This window comes from Neolamprologus brichardi, chromosome 15, assembly GCF_056152115.1.
Source record: "Neolamprologus brichardi isolate AB-2024 chromosome 15, ASM5615211v1, whole genome shotgun sequence".
Lineage (NCBI taxonomy): Eukaryota > Metazoa > Chordata > Actinopteri > Cichliformes > Cichlidae > Neolamprologus > Neolamprologus brichardi.
In genome coordinates, this window is record NC_142118.1 from 17,227,887 (window position 1) to 17,245,267 (window position 17,381).

Below are 17,381 nucleotides of genomic sequence, written 5' to 3' on the forward strand. Positions count from 1 at the left end.
ATATATATTAAATATATCAATAATTTAAGCTTACCATCTGCGAGTAACATCCTTGCATGACTGAATCTCGAAGTGAATATAGTTCCTTGTAGTTCCTCAGGTCAGTTTTTTCTTTCTGTCCCAGATTTTCCAAAACCCGCATCCCAGACTCCATACTTCGCCAAATGACCCAGTATCGTTGTAGTGCAATATCTATGGCTGTTTCTTCTGGACTGACTGGTTCGGTTCCTTCCAGCTTGACTCTTATGCTTTCTAAGAGTTCTATATAAGCAGGAAGCTCTGAGTCAAACTGTAAACCTAGCAGGAGCTGAGCTTCTAGGTTTTTGATTTCATCTGTGACAAGAGTCTCCCAAGACTCTAAAGTATCAACTATATGATTAATCTTTTCCCTCTCTAAATGAAGAATAGATGGGTGCAACTCCTGAGCTATAACCTCCAATTGATGTGTTGCTTCTTGACTTTGTGTTTTGACTAAAGGAATCTCAACGAGGACTGTTTGGCATAGTTTAAACCTCTCATCCACACCAAGTGCTTTGTTTTTGGCATTCTGGATTTGCTCTTTGACAATATCTTTAGATTCCTCCATTTGTGTCTTTAGGTGCAGAAACTTTTCTTGTTCAAAGGCACTTATGCTAAGAGCTTTGAACCGGTCTTCCAGTTCCCCGATAAAACACAGAACAGAGCTTCGCTTGGCCTCCAGGCAATGCTGAAGCTCCTGGATTTGACATTGATGTTCCATTAGCATGTGTTTCCATTGTGCAATCACTGAAAGGGTTTCTTGGGTCAAAGGGATCTTCAGCTGCTCTAGATCAGCAGAAATTTGCTTTAAACTAGCCTGAATGGAAGATAACTCTTCATCTGAAGTAGTGCACTCATGAATCAGCTCCTTTAATTCCCAGCTGGTGGCTTTCTCATGAGCTAGCAATCCATCTAATTCTGTCCAAAGGCCTGAAAGTCTGTTGACAAGATAGCGGCTCTCTGCTGGACTCAACCCTATGGCTATTTTCCTGCAACTTTCTGACATCACTTCCACCAGTTCTAGCTGGCTCTCTATATCCACTGTGGCTAATTCATGACTTTTCATGTCGTTCTCGAGCTTTTTGAGGTCCGCTTTTGAAATATTCTCAATGTGAGTGCAGGGGTTTCTTTTAGCATGCATTTCTGCTAACCAGGCATCCATGCTAGCAAGCTCACATAACAGTTTCTCTCTCTGTTTAAGATCTTTTTCCATGGTGTCAAGAACAAGATCCAAACTGTCAGCAATAGCTTCATAAAGGTCTTCTACTATCCTCAACTCTTGGTCACTTTCTTCATTTTCCATATTAGAGGCCAACTCTTTCATCTCGTCAACTTGTACTCTCATCTTGGACTGTCTAGACAAAATATCAGTCTGAAATTTCCTCATTTCGACAATCTGAATACGAGCTTCCTCTGGGAAAAGAGCTAACTTTTTCCCAATAGAGATATGATTTTCTGCCTGCTTAGCCCATACAATCAAGTCTCGTAGCTGTTTGTTGATCTTAGTTGGAGAACTGTCACCACAGCTAAGTGTGACAGAATCAAGTTTCTTTTTGGTGACCCCGAGCAAGGAAGCCAATTCTTGAAGACTATGCTCGATTTCATCTTTCTCCTTCTGACCTAGAGAAAAATTGTTGAGAGCATCTGACTGGGACTGTAAATGTAAGTAAAGCTGGTTATACAGTTTTAGGTCTGTGGTCAGACAAACACATTCCAAGGCACTTTTGCTGTCAAGGTTTTGACAGTCGGATTTCTGGAGAGCTTCGAGTTTGGCTTTTAGCTGTTCGGCTTCTTTCAAAAGAAGGGAGGATTGACAGGTGGAGTTAGAGGCATGCCGCAGAGCTCTTTTGATACTTCCTTTTAGAAGCCGCCATTCTTCCTGAACATTTCCAAGCTGACCAAGAAGAGCACCTGAACTTTCAGCGTCACTCAAGTGCACTGACAACTGGCTACTTAAGCGTAGCAAACCTTCCATCATAGCTTTCTTTTGTTCCATTGTTTGCAGGAGCACATGAAGCTTTTCAGCCTGTAGTGCACTGCTTCCCAAAGAGTGTCTAACGAAATCCAGAACAAAAAAACAACAACAATTAGTTAATAGTATCAAACGTCAAGTGCACAAAATCCAGCTCACAAGTTTACTCACAAGCTTGTTTTTTCCTTCTCAGCGGCTATAACCTCCAGAAAAGCTCTGGTGAGCTTCATCTGCTTGTGGTACTGTTTGACCTGCTCCAGTTGTGCTGCTTTGACCTGCACTGTGGCAGAAGCATCTAGCAGTGCTGCGCTCCATTGGCCTGCAGCACTGTTTAAGGCACTTGGTTCACAAGCCTTAGAGGCACCTGAGTTTTTTAAAGTAGCAACTTGTTCTTGCACAGTGCGCTGGTACTCCTGCAGTACACAGATGAGACATTTATAGATATTTGTGCATTTTTAAATTTGAACAAATCTGCATATTCTTGCAAGAAAGACGTAAATACAACTAGAGTGTATACCTTTGCTTCCTCCAGTTGTTTGGTCATAGCTATGACACTGAGTTGGGCTGGTTGATATCGACATGCGAGAATCTTTTGAACAGTTCGTACCAACTGAATCTGTTGTTCACCAGGAGAAGACTTCAGATACCAGTTTACATCTATATGTGGTGTTCTCTAAAAAAAAAGAGCAATACAAGTGTTAAAAGACACATGTTACAGAAAGTAGGGCTTTGCGATATTACCAAAATCTCATATCCCGATATAAGAATTCTATCGTCCTAATAACGATATAAATCACAAAAATGTAACATTTTCTGTAAATTCTGTGAATCTCAGCTCGTCTTGCAGGAAGTGTTTCCAGCGTGCTGCAGGGAAAAGCCTGTTCTAACGTTTGAGTCTAAGGTTTAGTTTTTTAGCACCTGGTGGCTCTTTTTTTACTTCTCATCCGTAAATAATCTGCTCTTTAACGTGATTCAGTTTATTTTGAAAGGTCTCAACAGGATCTTGAGCTTTATTGTGAAAGGTTTATGTGGAACAACACATAAAAATAGGCGCTTGTCTGTCTGTAGTGTGATTATATTACATATAAGAGAAAGAGAGAACTTTAAGAAATTAATATAGCCACTACAGTGACCATCAGAACGATGAAAAAATATTGCCGTAAACAGTTTATTGTTTTTATATCGTCATCTGATATATATCGTTATATCGAACAGCCCTAACAGAAAGTAATGTAAGTGAAAAAATAATATAAAATAGCTACATTTAAGTAATCCAGAATTGTTTACCACATAATACAGCTAGGAAAAATGGACTGAAGAATTATGTTTAAAAAACATGTACTGAAAGGACATAGCGGTAATAACAAATAGGGCAGTGAAACCAAGAAAACCAATTAACTATGTGTATATATTGTAAAGACAGCAAATACAAACATTCAATATAAATTATCATAGAGATCTAGTTTAGTCTGGTTGGTTTACACTATTATAACATTTATAACTTTTACCAGGGATCTTTGTGATTAATTATCATTGTCAATTTATAAACTATTTCAGCTTTCCGTGAACAAACACTCAAACTAGGACGATGGAAGCCTTGAGGCGACATTTGTTGTGATTTGGCGCTATATAAATAAAATTGAATTGAATTGAATTGAATTTAAAAAAAAAATCCAACAACTGTATATTGTGTGCAATTAGACTTCCTAACTACAAACAGGAAATCATTGTATCTCATAAATACTTCCTGTCAGTAGCATCAAGGGAACCCACTGGCATCAATCAAAACACTGCCTTTCTTATCTGCTCACTGTCCCACGCACTTGCTATTTTTAGACACATGCATCTGTACTGAAAATCAAACAGAAAAAGTTAAAAAAAATATATAGATGCATGTTATATTTCTTTACTATCTTGCTATGTATTATTTGCTAATGCAGATTTATGAGATTTATGACATAAACAGTAAACAGTAAAGCTCACTTAACTTTAATTCCCTCAGTCCGAATGTTTCATTCTGACTTTTACAAGTAGCATTTATTAAATGTTCAGCACAGCAAGCCTACAGTAATGCAGTATATTAATATAATTAAAACTGGTTGATACTCACATTTATTATGTTACTTCTTTCCACCACATTCTGGATATCAGAAAAAATGTCCTGCATGGTGTGCTTTTCTTTGCCGGAGTTTGTCGGTCCACCTGGTGTCTCTTTAGAACCCAGATCAGCTGGTGAACCCGGGGCCGTCCTCTCAGGCTCCATGCTCTCTGGGATCTGACGCTGAAGACACAGAAGACAGGGGTGGTGTCACATTTTAGCTTTCTTCTTCCCACATGTTTGTCTGTGCATAATGACAGAACTTCCTGTTCTCTCCCCGCTCCACCAGTGCTAAATATTATTACGTTTGACGGTAGCCCGGCGAGTCAGTACAGTTAACACAAGAATGTGCCTGAGAAATAAGCAGTCAGCCCTGGGGGATAAGGGCTCCTTTTATGCTCTCCTTCTAACTTCTTTTAGGAAATAAATGATTTGTTATAGCTTGCCTAGACAAGAAAACAAACACTAAAACAAGGCATGGGATGCTAGGTTACAAACGTGGAGGTGCTTTTTTAAAATATCTTGGACATGACTAAGGTGTATACCACCAGGAGGGTGGAGCTGAACGATGATATGAAAACATGCTGCAAGTTTTATGTTTCTAGAACAATAAAAAAGAGAATTTTTTACAGTCAAACACAAGCTTGCCTGAATGGCGAAATTTTATAACAACATTAATGTTCTTCAATCAAATGGTGCACAACCGGCAATGAGTGGTTGTAAATGTTTTCTGCATGACTTTATCAGTCTCTTGTATCATTTCAGAGGAATTCTACTCCACTCTCCTTTACAGCACTGCCTGAGGTTTCCAGTCATTCATTTATGCATAGTTCTCATTAGGTCTTTTTGTTGTAGATTGGCTGCTGTGCTTGCGATCATTATCCTATTGCATAGAGAAATTGCATAGAGAAATCTGTCTAACAGGTTTTAGCTGTTAGACAGATGGCCTCATATCTGGCTCTAGAACACCTTTATTTACTGGAGAGTTCACGATTGTCTGAAAGAATGCAAGGTGCCCGGGTCCTTTGGCTGTGAGACAAGCCCAAATCATCGGCCCTCCAATGCTGTGCTTGACAAATGATATGAGTTATTTGACAAATAACTGGTATGTGGTGCTTTGCATTATAGCCAAACATCTTTTGGTCTCATTAATCCAAAGGACATTGTTCCAGAAGTCTTGTGGTTTGTTCACATGCAGCTTTATAAACTTAAGCAAAGCCATTTCTCCTGGCATCATTTCCAAACAGGCCATACTTGTTTAGTCATTTTTCTAATGTTATGTGATGAAATGTAACATGGTAAATAGACTGGTTCTTATGTAGCGCTTTTCTATTCTACCTGAGCACTTTACACAACATGTCTCATTCACACAAGCACTTTTTTTCTACGCTTAAGTCTCTATCTAATATTCAAACTCCAATGAATGCATCAGAGAACAACCTGGATTTAGTGTCTTGCCCTAGGATGTTAGCCATGCAAACTGGAGTAGCCAGGGATTAATCCACCAACCGTCTGCTTAGTAGATGGCCTGTTCTACCTCCTGAGCTGCAGCCACCCGAAACGTGCTAACTGAGGCTGACTGATGCCTGTAGAGTTTGAGATAAGGTACTTGGGTTTTTTACATTTTGTCCAAGTGTTAAGTAAGTATTAAGTATTACATGGTGTGACCTTTGATTGAATTTGCTGGTCCACTCTTGAGAAGTTGTTTCTTGTTGCTACAGTACATTGTGTTAACACACACCTGAATGCTCCAGACGAGTAAAATGCCCAAAACTTCTGCTTTTATAGCAGAGGTCACACTTGCTGATGACCAGTTAATCAAGTGCATCCAATTATAAATAAACAACGTGGCTTTTATATGTCCTTTTAATTCACATGAAAACATTACGCATGCACTTAAGTTTTTCACAGAATTGCAGTCCTGTGAAAGTTATGACAAGGTCAGATGGTCAATGTGCTTGTGTAATAATCTGGGAACTTTGTAACTGACTGTTCTATTAAAAAATGCTTTAATTATGCCAATAATGAAAACATCGAGTTGTCTTGAAAATATTATTTCAAGCCTGGTGTCATTTTCATTTATATCTTTTTTCACCCTCTTGTCTCTCGTATCTAATGTCTTATCTTCTTTTGGAGCTGCTGCAAGCAGGGCACAGGCATGCAGCTGATATCACAAGAAAATCCCAAAAATCTTGTGGAGGATTGCAAATGTGTGTACTTGCATGCTGTATAACATTTGTTTGTGTAAAACACAGTGACAGCCAGTTTATTATTTTCACTGTGAATTTCCCATAAATAAATTTGAAGAGATTTGAGCAAAATAGTGGCATGTAAATGGAAAGTGTGAAAAGAAAAAATGTATTTAAATAACACAAATTCCCACTAAATTTAGGACTAAATTTTTTGATAACTTCACAGTTGCAAAATGTCAGAAACACAGCTTCTCTCTCCCACACACATATTCTCTAGCTTTAAGGTAACATAGGGAAATAACAATGGTTTTTAAATGTCAAACAAGCTTCATGTAATTTTAGAAAGAAGGTACAGTTGAGTCACCTAGAAAGTCTGGGTTATTCATCATCAGGAAGTTCAAATGCAAATTAACACTTTTTATGGAAAGTTCCAGAGACTGTCAGCTTACAGATGACAGCATTAAGCAGCTCTGAATTTATTTACAGGTATTTGCAGTCACTGACGCCTTTTACCTGCAAACAGGGGGAGTTCCGGTCTTTCCAGCCACCTGCTGGTTTACCACCTGCTATGCCAGAATTACAGCATCTAACTAAATTACCACCGATGATGATAAGTGAAAAGAAAATTAGAAAAACATAATGGCTTTTAATGCCTGTCTGTTAGAATATATATTTTTGTCGATTGCCTAGCTTCTTAAACATATTAAGTCCTGAAAGAGCAGAACTGTGAGGAAAAATCCAGTCAGTAAAATTTTCAAATGGCACCTACCTGTTCCTGTGTTACTCCCATGTCCTCTAGTGCTGCAGGCAACTTCCCCTCATTTTTGTCTTTTGGCAGCGAAGCAATGTCTCGTTTTACTGGCAATTCTGAACCTTTGCATTCTGTGCTTTCAAATTCATTTGCTTCCTCTGTGTTTTCCCCCTTTGGCACCTCCTCATATGCTGCTTCTGTGTTACATACAGTATCAGGTGTCACTTGTTTCTTGCCAGGAGCAGATATATGTGTGCCATTTAAGGCCTCTCCACTTTCCACAGAATCATCCACTGTGCTCTCTGTTTGCTCCCCAGAGTCACAGAAATCTGTTGTCTCCTCTAATTTGACATCTGGAAATGTTGTTTCTGCTGTCTGTGCACCAGCATGCTGACTTTCAGCAACAGGGCAACATGATTTAGAGGATTTCGACACCTCGTTAAGCTTTAAACCATGGGTTTTGTGGTTTTCTCTGCGTGGTAATTTGGCACTTGAACAGTTTGCTTCTTCCAAAACTGTATTCACTAACACCGAGGGGTTTGATTCAGGACTTGCACAAGAGTTTGGGAAGGCAATCTCATCTGATCCAGCACTAATTAATGTGGTAAAGTGCCCTGACTTATTCTGAGGAAATGCTCTGCTGGAAACCTCTGCAGGCCTAGCATTAGAAAACTGTGTTTCCTGTGAATATCCGAGTAAATCAGGGCTGTTGGCTTTTTCACATTTCTGCGTGTCGAATGGCTGCGGCTCAATGTCTAACATTATGGTAAATACCTTTTCCGGGCTACTTTTGACACATTTAGAGAAATTCTCCTTTTCTCGCACATCGGTGACTGCCTTGCAAGTCTCTGATTGTGCTTCAAATGTGCATTGCAATCCTTTGTCTGATTCCTGACTGTTTGATGTCATAGAGACTTCAGTTTTCATCTCTGGGAATCCTGTACCTGAATATTCTGTGTTTTTTTCATCCGAGAACCCCGCTTCCTGGGAGCATAAACCAGAATTTTCCCTTTGCTGTATGTCCTGTGGGTCCATGTCCAATACAACAGTGAACACTTTCTTTGTGGCAACACCATCGTCCTTACAGTGTTTTCCCTGAGCATTTGTATTCGCCTTGAATGTCTCCAATTGTGCTTCTAGATGATTAGACACAGTATGTTCAGAGGCAGTAGTGGGGAAGTTGTCTGGCTTTGTCGGTGGTAATTCTATCAAGGATGTAACACAGTGTGCTGAATCGATTGCTTTAGTGTTGTGTGCACCTACAGCTGAGAATTCTGAGACAGAGGTGAAGGTGGTGTCACTCTGCAATGCTGTGTTTTCTTCCTGAGCTATTAAGCTTTTGTTAAACGTAGGATGTGAGTCTGGCACTAATGGCCCTGTGTCATTTCCAGAAAATGCCCTGAGTGCGCTATTATCTTTTGACCCAAGATAAGACTTCAAGTGTAATTCTTGTGGTGTTAAGTGGCGAGATTCTAGCTGGGTCTTTAAAACATTGGGAGTTTCTGAACATGTGGCTAAGGCATCATCTTCGGTTTTTACCACGCCTGCTTGTTCTTGTTTTGTGGCATGAGCTTCCACATTTGAACCTCCTGATACTTGTTTGGTGCCTTTGGTTTGAATTTTGTTGTCATTCTGATTAGTTTCAGAGTTTTCCTGGCTGTGTGGTGCACAAGAGAAAGGCGAAGCTGTAAGACCCACTGCTGTAGTTTTATCACTTGATGCCGAATGAGGTGCTCCACTTTCATTTCTTAGACTGTCTTGTTCACTTCTGCTTGGCAAATCTTTGTTTTCCAGTTGCACATCGCCATGAACACGAATGACCTTTGAAATAAACAATATTAAAAACAATAGTAATGTTATGGCCATAAATTCACCAAACTGTACATTTCTATGACAAGGGAGACACTCACCAGGTGTTTAGATTGGGTTTCAAGTGCAGACTGGCTTTCAGTGAGTGCACCTGAAGCATTTTTCTCCAATTCCTGTGCCACATTTGTTCCCAGGCAATTAAGTAGAAAATCTTGCTCTGAGTGCACATTATAAAGTGCCTGTTGAAGCTGCAAACCTTCATCCAGAGCTCCCTGTGACAGCACAGACAGATACACAAGCTAAAAAAAAAGACTAAAAAAAGGGTAAAACAGAAACCATGCACTGCAAAAACATCTGGTTTAATCAAGATTCGTATCTTATCTAACTGTAAACTCTTATTGATCCCGATTGTTTTGTTTGAGGTCACAGTGTGCCTTTAAGACTGCTTAACCTCACCACGGGAGATCTCACTCACTGAAATTTTGCTTCTGTGTCAACAGAAGCACCTGAATTACTTTTGTATTTCCCAATATGCTTATCCTCTAATCCATATGACAGAAGATGTATTGATCCAGTTCAGTTATAATACACTATCATTTAAGGAGACACTTTACTGATGCTAGGGAAATGAAAGATGACATGAAATATCAATTATAACAGGTGCACTGTAAGTACACAGCAGGGAGAATACAGCAGCTTCAATACAGTGGTCAAACAGCCCAACCATGTCCTGTTATATTACAGCTGTAATAAAGTGTCGGTATTGTGGGGAGATATTGCAGGGAGATTTGCTGAGATGGAGAGTGCAGACAAACTGTTCGTTTAGACAAACATAGCATTTATACAGAAATATTCATGTGTTTTTCACATTCTTCACCATGCATGACTCTCTGAATACAAGAGGGTACATATGTGGCAAAGAAGGCGTGTTAACACACATAGGTTCTATACATATACATATACATTTTTGACCAAGGTCAGACACTGATGTTGGATGAGAAGCCCTGGCTTGCCGTCTCTGCTTTAATTCATTGCAAACATGTTCTATCGGGTTGAAGCCGTGATTCTGTACAGGCCAGTTCTTCCATGTCAGACTTGCTCATCCATGTCTTTATGGACCATGTAGACATGTTTGAACAGGAAGGGCCCATCCCCAAACTGTTCCCACAAGGTTAGGAGCATTAAATTGCCCAAAATATCTTGGTATTCTTAAATAGTAAGTGTTCCTTTCATTGGAACTAAGAAGCCGAGCCCAACTCTTGAAAAACAATCCCACACCAGAATCCTCCGTCCACCAATCACTCTCTCCATGCCCCAGTTGTGGCATGCTTTACACCACTACATCTGACCCTTTGCATTGTGCTTGGTGATGTAAGGCTCGGATGTTCTTGACCTAATCCAAAGGCTTTGTGGATGAGTTACTGTCATTCCCAATCACTTCCTCTTTGTTACACCATGAACAGATAACTGGAATATTTAGTATTGTAGAAATTTCAAGACTATACATGTTGCATTCTATCACAGTACCACGCTGAAATTCACTGAGCTCCTGAGAGCAAACCATTCTTTTACAAATGTTTGTAGAAGCAATCTGCATTCCTTGATGCTTGATTTTATATACCTTTAGCCATGGAAGTGATTGGAACACCTAAATTCAATGATTTGGATGGGTGAGTGAATACTTTTGGCAATTCACTCAGGCATTCATTTGCAGATTTTAAAAAACAAAAGACAGACAACAAAAGGTTTACCTGTGCATATGAACCAAAGCTTACATTTGTTTTGAAACTTTTGTTTATTAATTAATAATAATTTATTCCATGTATCAGAAAAAATACTGAACACGTTGAGCTTTACCTGGCTATGCGTTGATGGTTCAGCTTGTACTCTCTGGCACCACTCTTGCATCTGGTTGGTGAGCTCTCTCACTCTGTTTGCAGTGTTTTCTGCAAAATCCTGCTTCTTTTGCAAAAAAACAGACCTGAGGCTGGAGCGAGACCACAAGCAGTGAATGAGCCGTACAGTATTTAGAACGAGTGCATTTTCAAAATAACCCTCATATTCCCTCACATATTCAGAGGATGTGTAAACCCTCATATATCTTCACCGCAACAATACTGATGATGAACTAAGTCATGTTCACCATCAACCCAAGTTACGTTCTGCTTCAAATAGTGCAAGTTTCGCACAAGTCTTTCCTTGTTATTTGTTGGTAGGCCACTTTAATTGTTTTCTTGATGCTAAATTAATATTTTCATCTTCATTTTACTTTGAGAGCAGTCTTAAAATCCCCAGAAATTTCTAAAAGTCAAAGTTAACAAATCATTTCTCACAATTAGCACTGCATATTCAGTTAATAAGATGAATAAATACAGGAATGATTAATTATTCCATTTTAGAACGAAGTAAAGCACCTGCCAAGGTCTTCAGAAACGGCACTGACAGTCAAAATGATATCTGCAGGAAGGGCTTCCTGTGTGCTGGTCCACTCTCTGGTCCTCTGCAGGTCTTCAGCTCTTGCTGCCAGCTCTGTCAGGCTGCTATCACAGCTCTGAGAGACACACAAGTACTTCTGTGTAAATATTGTGAGCTGTCTTTTTCCTATTTGTATTTTTCAGATATATATCAACATTTCGAAGTATATGTTCATGTTACCTGTATCATACACCATTGTTGTTTCAGCTGGCTGATATCAGGCAAAGCTTCATGGGTATCGGAAAGATTGTCAACACCTTCAGCCAGGTTTTTAAGAGCTGTCTGCACATACAAGGCTTCTTTTTTAACTCGCTGAATGCTTTCATCACTGTTCACTTGAAGCTGTGCCAGCGTCTCTCTGATTTTACTCTCTAGTGCCCTCTTGTGGTTTTGAAGGTTGCTGACTTGTTGGGTCAGACTTATTTGGGCCTCAGCTGTTAAACTAACTGTGATGGAGTCCTTGAGAGTTACAAGCTGAAAAAGATATTTTTCAGTGCCAGTTACTTCTCGTAGCAAAACCTAAAAAAGTGACAAAAAAAGTGACTATAGGAGAAGCCCCCTATAATGTTGGATGTACATTTTTGCATATCCAACATTTCTTCAATGTAAATTTTTTTTTTAATATTGTTAAACAATGATATTTTTTTTTTAATGTAAGAGCTTGTACACAGCTCATCTGGTTTGTTTACTTAATGCATCTCACCTCCAGAGCTGCTATGTCAGTGTTTGTTCCCGCTGAGTTTTCTTTCTGGCCTTGACAGGCTGATATCCTTTCCTGTAGGGACATCAATTTGTGGCAACAGCGCTGCAGCAAGTGGCCAAATTGTTCCTCGTTACTCGCACCTTCCTCAAGGCGGGAACACACTCCCTGTGGATGATACAGGTAAAACAAGCCGCACTCAGAAGGCTTACACACAAATAGACTGAAACACAACCCATTAACTGACCACACGTCATGCTCCAAAAGTGTTCATATCACATTATGATAAAGTGGATGAAACACAACCTGCTGCTGTATGTATTGTGACTTTAATGCCAGAGTCCTGGCCCAAAGGAAATGAGCAACACCTGGTAACACTGTGTCTATCACACAAGGAAAATAAGAAATGAATGAATGATGCTAATGTACATTTAATTTATCCCTAGATCATGTCATATTATACTACAAGAGCATAGAATTAAAAAAAAGAAAAAATAAGTAAACAAATAAAACTCTTTACTCTGAACTCTGAGAAATAAAGTTAGGTCCATAATTTGCTGCACAAAGACAGTTCTTGTAGGTTTGCCTCTGTGCACCGCCACAGTGGATTTTTAATCAAACAGCCGAGATTTTATTCAGACTTTCAGCTGTAGCAGCAGATGTAATATCTGAAATACATTCAAAATATTGACTTTCAGTTTTATAGCTTTCTTTTCTTTCATCTCCAAAGAGATGTCAGCACAAGTGAAGGAGATCATTATTATGCAGAAAAACCAAAATAAACCTATTAGAGAGACAGCAAAAACTGTAGGAGCGGACAAATTAGCAAGCTGGTAAATTCTTAAAAAGAATGAATGCACTGACCAGCTCCGCCACGCCAAAAGTCCTGAAACACCACGTAAGAAAACTCAAGTACATGATGACAGAATTACTGTCAACATCTTCAAATCAAGTCAAGAACACAATCAAGAAGAAAGATATATCATTGTCAACCAGTAAAACCTGCCTGCATGAATGGAAATGCAGAGGGTTTACAGCAAAGGGCAAAGGACTGGTTACACTGAAGAACATCAATAGTAGGAAGACTAGATTAGACTTTTCCAGAAATCATCTAAAAGAGACAGAACAGTTCTGAAAACAATTTTTTTGGACGGATGAATGCAAGATTAAGTTGTACCATAGTGACACAAAGAGGAAAGTATGGAGGAGAGAAACAGCTCGTGATCTGAAGCACATTACCACGTTATAGCATGGGCTGGCAGTGGAACTAGGGCACTAGTGTTTATTGATGATGTGACTGCTGATAGAAGCATTAGGATGGATTGTGAACTGTACATGAGTATGCCCTCTGCTCAGATTCAGACAAATGCTGCAAAACTGATCAGACACAGTTTCACAGCGCAAATTGACATTGATCCAAAACATACAGCAAAAGCAACAAAAGAGTCTCTCAAGGGCAAGGAATTGGATATTCTTCAATGGCCAAGTCAGCCACCTGATAAGACAGAAGGCAGAAAGACCCACAAACAAGCAACAGCTGAGAGTGGCAGCAGTAAACAGGAACAGCATTTTATTGGAGGAAACAGCATTTGGTGAGTTCTAGACTTCAGGCGCTTCTGTTTGTTTTTCTAATTATTCTTCAGCCTCTAAAACATAGAGCACTGTATATAAAATTGGCTGCAAATCCCAAATAATATGATTTTTCCCCTGAACTTTTGGTTTTAAAGTTGAAACTCATTGATTGTTTTTATGATTTTTTTAAATTTAAAATCCACTGCAGTGGCAAAACTACAAACACCGTGACAAAAAATTAATGATCTTACCACATCGTTACCACCTAACAATGTGCAAATAGTGTTAGCTCAGAGACATTGTTGAATAGACATCAGTTAACTATTAGAAGTGTAATTTTACCTTTAGTTCTGCCATCAGTGCTGACCAGTGGGTGTAAAGCTCATCCCAGGAAGAATCTTTCCAGATGCTGTCTCTGGTTTGCTCAATCAGCTCATTTCTCCTCTTAGACAGGCTGCTAAGCATTAACTGCAAGGATTCAGTTTCCTCCTGCAGTTGAAGGGCAAGACGGCATCCTTGTTTACGCTCAGCTGTGCCAGGACAGGGAAATAAAGTGGGAAGCTGATCTTTTTGGCGCCGCAGCACTTCCACTTTGTGGCAAAGCTCCCTCCTTTGGTCCAGGTAAAAACAAGTGACCTCTGGATCAGCTTTTAGAGCGCTTAAGAACAATAAGAACAAGAGATTAGAACCATTTCTGACTTAAACTGGACCATGAAAATTATTTAATTAAATCCCAGGATTTATAGCTGTTATTATGTAATGTGTAATAATTTTACTGCTTAGTTTAATTAGTTATTAAATTCAGTCCACCTGTTTTAAAAGGACTGAGTCTTATATAGTGCTTTTCTATTCTCCCGCAGCACTCGAAGCACTTTATACAACATGCCACATAACCCATTCACACAAGCACTTTCTTCTGTGCTTTTAAGTGCTTTCTAGCTAACATTCATATGCATTCATATTCTAATAGATGCATCAGAGAGCAACTTGGGGTTAGCATCTTTCCCAAGGATATTTGGCATGCAGATTGGAGGATCGAACCACCAACCTTCTGATCAGTAGATGACCCGCTCTAACTCACTCACCTGTAATACGGTTCAACTGACTGCAAAGTCTCCCGCCACTGCTCCTCTGCTCTCTGAACAGTGTCCTGAACTTCCCTCTTCAGGTCATCTTCATTCAACACCCTGTGGCACAGACCATCTCCAGTAACTCGGAGCTCTTCCAGGCGAGCCTCCCCCTCTAACTCGGCACTCAGCACTGCCTGCAACGGATTTTGTAGGGTTTACAAGTCAGTATATAACCTTAGTAAAATAAAAAAGCAGTTATAAAAAATCTCCAGGATTCTGCCTGTTCACAGATACTGTCAGCTTTGAGACACACGTATAGATTCCAGAAAGTTCCCTGAATCTAACATCAGCTCTGCACAGCAAATGTACACTCCTTAGTTTTGAACAAGTTGGAACAAATGTAGAGAAAAAGAAAGCACCTACACCACACCCTCATGTGACATTACACACAACTGTAGGCACACCCACATCACAATCACTTATATGAGAGTAAGAAGATTTGTTGTTCAATATTCCACAAGCAATCAAGCCTTTCTGTCACCTCTCCACACAGGTACTTAGCACATGCATGTATGTATGATACAGAGCATACTTTCTTATAAAATGCGCTAAATAAAATCTGTGATCTAAATGACATATAGTGAAACTGAGTAACTTAGTGTGTGCAGGCAACATTTTCTTACTTGAGCACAGTGAAGTTTTTGCTCTAACGGAGTCTGAATCCGGGGGCTTTCAGCAAGTTGAGAGTCTACAGCTTGTCTCAGATCACTGATCCATGATTGAGTGGACTTGAATAAAGCCTGAAACACCTCGATGTCCTCCCTCAGAGAGGAATGAGTCTCCTTACAGTCACCTTGTATTTTAATGTGTGAGTTGTTGTATCGTTCCAACAGCTTTTTACTGTTTTCCACCACCACCAGCTGCTGAAGGTTGCTTCTTTGTAAAGATGACACAAGCTGACTGAGGAGCTCTGTCCTCACCCTGCAGAGAAATCAAAGCTGTAAATGCTAATAATGGGGTCAAATCTAATGTTTCCGTGGTGAAGTCAAAGCACACTGAAGTGGTAGATACTACTGTGTGGACTCCTGTGTGTGATATTAAGCTGATAAAAAAATAAAGTGATAGTAGTTCATCAGCATTACATGATTGCATTTTTTAAATTAAAATATTTACTCCAGCTCGAATATAAAATATATGTAAAACAAGTGCTTTTTATCTACAATATAACAGACTTTTGCGTAATTAAAACACACATGGAGTAAAGAAGGAGTCACCTGACAAAACAATACACAGTTTCCAAGATTCCTGACACTTTGGTGAGCATTAGTCAAAATCACAGCACTGAACACTTGCATGTTTTTTTTTTAGGTTTGTTTGTCTTTACTGTCACTCTGCTATTCTCACGTTTTCACATTTCTATCTGATATGTAGCACTGGCAGCACTGTCACTTTCCATCCTTCAAAAGTCTAAAGTAAACACATCAGCCTCCATATCTTTATTTGTAATCAGGAACCCCCAACATATTAAAATATATGTGAATTTAAAATACATTGGAATACTTCAACAATAATATCAATACTGCTCGTATGTATTGTTGTAAATGAAAAATAAAACAGTCAGGTAAATGTTTAAAGCATATTTTCAATTATACTGCAAAGTATACATATACTCTATGTTATCAGGCAGTATATACGGGCCATGAACACATCCAAGTTGTTGCAAATCTACATGGACAGTGACACACCTTGTTCAGGAGAAAGGTTTACCTTTGTTGAAGCGCTTCTTCTTCCAGAAGACTTTGATCCTCTTCCTTTGCTGTTTTTTCCTCAGCAGCATGAAGCCACTGCTCCAATTGGTCCCTCTCTATTTGCAGCCTGAAACACAGCATAAATACGTCCCATGTGCATATCACAAACACATTAATTTGCTCAATGCTCAATGCTATACGTTCAAACGACATTACAGTGAAAAAATGGTTCTGCCACATAATTCATGACTGACTCAGGAAACCAGACAAACCTGTTTTGATGTCTTTCTTCTGTTTGTTTTAAGCACTGTGACTCTGTAAGACTTTTTCTGCTTACAGCTGTTTTACGTACACAGTAAGAGCAAATTTGACTGGATGGTGAGTTTCAAGAATGACTCTGATGAGTGATTAATTTTCTTGTTTTGTTACTAAATCCCCCAAAAGATCGAACCTTAGTAATAATAGGAAAACAAACTGAGGCCAAATGATGATCATTTCATTCATTCTTCTGGTCTTTCCCCCCATTACAAGGACCATGCTCATTCATTACAACAAATATAGTACCTGAAGTATATTTGCATTCAATCCCACGTACAGTACCCAGTAAAATGTGCAGTAATTTCCAAAGTGGCCCTCAATAATGGTGAGTCCTCCTGTTTGGTTAATAGCTTTGATAAAAGCTATAGTGCCCACCTCTTACAGAACATTAGCCCGTCCTTTTTTTTTTACTTTTACATTTTTGCAATTAAAAGAAAAGCAACAGACGGGGGAATGTGAGACACACTATGATAATTAGGTTTCTAATTTTTGCCATCTATAGCCAAATGCTTTTAATATTTACAGTACTGTGCAAAATTCCTGAGCCTTTTCTTTCTTTACATTTTGCTAGGAAAGTGAGAACAAGATGTGGCAATACATTGCAAAGTGCCTAAGGGTGCAATTTAAAATGGGTTCAAAAGACTGATTAACTCTTTGA

The 17,381-nt window shown here is 39.2% G+C and overlaps 1 protein-coding gene across 2 annotated transcripts in view; it reads right to left on the reverse strand.

Moving 5' to 3' along the window:
• syne2a (spectrin repeat containing, nuclear envelope 2a) overlaps positions 1-17,381 on the reverse strand; it is an 83,585-nt gene that overhangs the window by 48,325 nt on the left and 17,879 nt on the right. For both annotated transcript variants that reach the window (XM_087851928.1, XM_035908453.2), the window contains 14 exons: positions 16,425-16,532; positions 15,341-15,638; positions 14,673-14,851; positions 13,930-14,245; positions 12,019-12,183; positions 11,496-11,834; positions 11,255-11,391; positions 10,698-10,827; positions 8,942-9,112; positions 7,050-8,852; positions 4,101-4,271; positions 2,508-2,663; positions 2,162-2,403; positions 35-2,072 (listed from right to left, as the gene is read on the reverse strand). In XM_087851928.1, coding sequence (XP_087708054.1) covers positions 35-2,072; positions 2,162-2,403; positions 2,508-2,663; positions 4,101-4,271; positions 7,050-8,852; positions 8,942-9,112; positions 10,698-10,827; positions 11,255-11,391; positions 11,496-11,834; positions 12,019-12,183; positions 13,930-14,245; positions 14,673-14,851; positions 15,341-15,638; positions 16,425-16,532 — 6,253 coding nt within the window. The remainder of the gene's footprint in view (positions 1-34; positions 2,073-2,161; positions 2,404-2,507; positions 2,664-4,100; positions 4,272-7,049; positions 8,853-8,941; positions 9,113-10,697; positions 10,828-11,254; positions 11,392-11,495; positions 11,835-12,018; positions 12,184-13,929; positions 14,246-14,672; positions 14,852-15,340; positions 15,639-16,424; positions 16,533-17,381) is intronic.